Below are 4,848 nucleotides of genomic sequence, written 5' to 3' on the forward strand. Positions count from 1 at the left end.
CGTTACCAGACACAATCCGGACGTGATGGAGCCAAACAAACTTGCCACGTTCAAGGACATTTGACGTCGTAAGGAAAAAAAAAAAAAAAAAAAAAAAAAAACACGCAGAAAAATGTCACCTACATGTCTCGTGTTGTTTGGGATTATGTGTTGGTCTATATTTTCTGATTGTATAATTTCTCTTATACAATCACACACACACACACACACACATATATATATATATATATATATATATATATATATATATATATATATATATATATATATATATATATATATATATATATATATATATATATATATATATATATATATATATATATATATATATATATATATATATATATATATATATATATATATATATATATATATATATATATATATATATATATATATATATATATATATATATATATATATATATATATATATATATATATATATATATATATATATATATATATATATATATAATCCAGAATCATCAAGGTGGAACTAGTAGCAAAAGTGAGAGAGGAGCTAATCTTTAGAGACAGAAGAGAAGGCACGTGGTGCCATCAGGGATAAATTAAAGGACGACAAGATGAAGAAATAAATTTATTGGAGATGTTTTTGGTGCGATGCCATAAGTCACGGTTGGGTTATATATATATATATATATATATATATATATATATATATATATATATATATATATATATATATATATATATATATATATATATATATATATATATATATATATATATATATATATATATATATATATATATATATATATATATATATATATATATATATATATATATATATATATGTGTGTGTGTGTGTGTGTGTGTGTGTGTGTGTGTGTGTGTGAGTGTGCACGTATGTGTTTCACTGTTTGATCTGCTGCAGTCTCTGACGAGACAGCCAGACGTTACCCTACGGAACGAGCTAAGAGCTCATTATTTCCGATCTTCGGATAGGCCTGAGACCAGGCACACACCACTCACCGGGACAACAAGGTCACAACTCCTCGATTTACATCCCGTACCTACTCTATGCTAGGTGAACAGGGGCTACACGTGAAAGGAGACACACCTAAATATCTCCACCCGGCCGGGGAATCGAACCCGGGTCCTCTGGCTTGTGAAGCCAGCGCTCTAACCACTGAGCTACCGGGTGTATGTGCGTGTGTGTGTGTGTGTGTGTGTGTGTGTGTGTGTGTGTGTGATTCACCTCGGTCGTCTGCTGGTTACTCAGCCCCCATTACGGAGCGAGCTCAGAGCTCATAGACCGATCTTCGGGTAGGACTGAGACCACATGAGACACTCCATACACCGGGAAAGCGAGGCCACAACCCCTCGAGTTACATCCCGTACCTATTTACTACTAGGTGAACAGGGGCCACACATTAAGAGACTTGCCCCTTTGCCTCGCCGCTTACCGGGATTCAAGTCCAGCCCTCTCGATTGTGAGTCGAGCGTGCTAACCACTACACTACGCGGTGTGTGTGTGTGTGTGTGTGTGTGTGTGTGTGTGTGTGTGTGTGTGTGTGTGTGTGTGTGTGTGTGTGTGTGTGTGTGTGTGTGTGTGTGTGTGTGTGTGTGTGTGTGTGTGTGTGTGTGTGTGTGTGTGTGTGTGTGTGTGTGTGTGTGTGTGTGTGTGTATGTGTGTGTGCGTGTGTGTGTGTGTGTGTGTGTGTGTGTGTGTGTGTGTGTGTGTGTGTGTGTGTGTGTGTGTGTGTGTGTTAAATGTCATGATTATATATCTAAATATGTAAGAAAACATTCTTGTCTGCACGGTTCACATATGTCCACTAACAATAAATTTGACGCTTTATCGAGAAACTGAAAATGTTTGTGTGTGTGTGTGTGTGTGTGTGTGTGTGTGTGTGTGTGTGTGTGTGTGTGTGTGTGTGTGTGTGTGTGTGTGTGTGTGTGTGTGTGTGTGTGTGTGTGTGTGTGTGTGTGTGTGTGTGTGTGTGTGTGTGTGTGTGTGTGTTAAATTTCATGATTATATATTTAAATATGTAAAAAACATTCTTGTCTGCAGGATTCACATATGTCCACTAACAACAAATTTGACGCTTTATCGTGAAACTGAAAATGAAAATACAAAATCTTGAATGATCCATTTACTGAATCACTGTTCGCATAATACATTTATAGGCATCATTAACTGCAATATAGTTATACTTACACATGTATATTTTGAGTTGAATGGAAGCCTTAAAATTATTTTCGAGGAGAAGAATGTCAGACTTGAAAAAATAATAATCCGTAGTGTTACAAATATTTCAGTTCAAAACAAATGTTTGTTAGTATAAGTTCTCATAAACTACGTCACCCATCTCTCCGTGTTAGAAATTCTCAGCATATCCCGAATAGTTCCACTCACCACTTATTTACATCAATAAAAAAAAAAGTTTCAACTTTGCGCTATAGAAGCAAAGGTTAAAGGCAAGAATCTCGGTATTATAAAAGACCGTTCCACATGCCTTTGCGCCAGTCCTCTCAGTAGCCTTCTCTTGGAGTGCTGAGAAAGACCAAGACAGCAGCCATGAAGCTTTTGGTAAGGATACTCACTTGTTGGTGTTCAGTGTTTCCTACTGTCAATGTGAACAGCTCCTGACGGATGGTGTCGAAGTTTTCTCATTACCCCGTGTGAATCCTACAGGTAGCGATGTGTCTGATGGTAGCGGGCGTCAGCGCCTCATATGGGCCAGCCGGAATTGTTCATCCTGATGGGAGGCTGGAGCAGCTCACCCGCGAACAGGCTGAAAACATCGCCGTCGTCGGGGAATCTGGAGTGACTTTCCACGACGGGTCACACATTCAGTTCAACCGCGACGCCGCCTTGCACCATGCTGGTGTCGTGCCACCCATGCCCGTAGCCGTCATGCTGGAGAATCCAGGTCCATTCACCTCTACTGGCATAGTCATGCCCGACGGGAAAAACGTGCAGTTCACCCCCGATCAATCCGCAAACGTCGCAGTTGTCGGCCCCTCTGGAGTCGTCAACTTTGACGGCAAGAACGTGCAGCTGAACGATGAGGGGCTCCCATCCCGCAAGAAGCGTTCCAAGCCTGTCATTGGCGATTCAGGATACATCACCGCAAACGGAAGGCAGGTCCAGTTACCTCACGGTGTCACGATCCTAATCGCAGGTGACACTGGCCTGGTGCTCTCCAACGGACAAGCCGTGCAGCTGTACGAATAAGTATCTATATATACATATCAAATTGAATTCCGCATTTTTTTCCGAGGCAGTTATGTATTTCTTATGAAACAATACGGTGTAATCTCCACTGACACGTGATATGATTTCATTTTCTATTTCTAAATAAATATGTACCTTTTCAGAGGAATACCTTATACCCCTAATGCTAAGATTAGTTGGTCTAAAAAAAAAAAAAGCATCACTAAATTGGATTTTACGTTGAATGAGACCAAATGGTGGTAGAGGTAAAAGATAAGGAAAAGCAAGGAGGGAATATTAGCGTAAAATGATGAATAATAATATTTCAAGCAGAACATAATCTATCTTTTTGACATGAAACAGTCAGAGCAGAAAAATGTACTGTACAATATTATTGAAAGAACAATAAATAATGATAAAAATATTTTGGTTTATTAATAACTGAAAACTCACATGTTACAATGTACTTTGCAACTCAAAGCATCCACCCATGGAAAATATTTAAAGGAAAATATCCTTTTGTCAACAATATGTTGATGCATTCTTACCAGCATTTGAACACTGGTACACGATAATTTGGGTATGGTTTACGTTAAACATTTTTTCGTGCAGTTGTCATAAGTGCAATTGTCATTGCCATAAATACACATTCTTTAAAGATATTGGATCATGTCTACTTTAACTACAATATCATTATGTATTTCTTTTTGTAGCAACAACTTTATTGCACAGCCACTATCGGTCATTCTCATTTTTCTACCACTCACTTTTTTTTGTCCTATGTATCTTTTTTTTCACATCTCTATGTGTATTATCTGCTGAATCTACTCCCTCCATGCTTATATATATATATATATATATATATATATATATATATATATATATATATATATATATATATATATATATATATATATATATATATATATATATAATGTTATTAGTAACCACTAAACTGATACTTTAGTATTACAAAACGAGACGACAGAAGAGCATGAAATCTGATTAATAAAGTAAAGAACCGAAGTGAATGATACCTTTTTTACAGTTTGTGTGTGTGTGTGTGTGTGTGTGTGTGTAATTCACCTCGGTCATCTGCTGGTCACCCAACCAGTCTTCCCCATTACGGAGCGAGCTCAGAGCTCATAGACCGATCTTCGGGTAGGACTGAGACCATAACACACTCCACACACCGGGAAAGCGAGGCCACAACCCCTCGAGTTACATCCCGTACCTATTTACTGCTAGGTGAACAGGGGCCACACATTAAGAGGCTTGCCCAGTTGCCTCGCCGCGCCGGGACTCGAACCCGGCCCTCTCGATTGTGAGTCAAGCGTGCTAACCACTACACTACGCGGTGTGTGTTTGTGTGTGTGTGTGTGTGTGTGTGTGTGTGTGTGTGTGTGTGTGAGTGTGCATGTGTGTGTGTGTGCGTGTGTGTGTGTGTGTGTGTGTTTGTGTGTGTGAATAGAATAGAATATAATAGAATATTTATTAGTATGCTCAGACTTTACAAGTAAAGTATGGAGCACAGCTCCGTAGTAAACAAACAGTAACAAGAATAATAAGAAGAAAAACCATAAGAATAATGAAAGACATACAATGTTTCTAAATAGAAAATAACAAAACGAATTAAAACAATATCAATAATCCACCATA

At 38.1% G+C, this 4,848-nt stretch overlaps 1 protein-coding gene and 1 non-coding gene across 2 annotated transcripts; one reads left to right on the top strand and one right to left on the bottom strand.

Moving 5' to 3' along the window:
* Positions 1–1,099: 1,099 nt before the first annotated feature.
* Trnav-cac lies at positions 1,100–1,173 on the bottom strand. The gene has a single exon. It is a non-coding gene; the product is annotated as a tRNA-Val (tRNA).
* Positions 1,174–2,480: 1,307 nt separating this feature from the next.
* Positions 2,481–3,613, top strand: LOC123506703 (cuticle protein CP1243-like). Its single transcript, XM_045258972.1, has 2 exons — positions 2,481–2,562; positions 2,668–3,613. The coding sequence occupies exons 1-2, from the start codon at positions 2,551–2,553 to the stop codon at positions 3,208–3,210; spliced, it is 555 nt and encodes a 184-aa protein (XP_045114907.1). The 5' UTR covers positions 2,481–2,550; the 3' UTR covers positions 3,211–3,613.
* The last annotated feature ends 1,235 nt before the right edge of the window (positions 3,614–4,848 follow it).

Source organism: Portunus trituberculatus, chromosome 20, assembly GCF_017591435.1.
Source record: "Portunus trituberculatus isolate SZX2019 chromosome 20, ASM1759143v1, whole genome shotgun sequence".
NCBI classification, from domain to species: Eukaryota; Metazoa; Arthropoda; class Malacostraca; order Decapoda; family Portunidae; genus Portunus; species Portunus trituberculatus.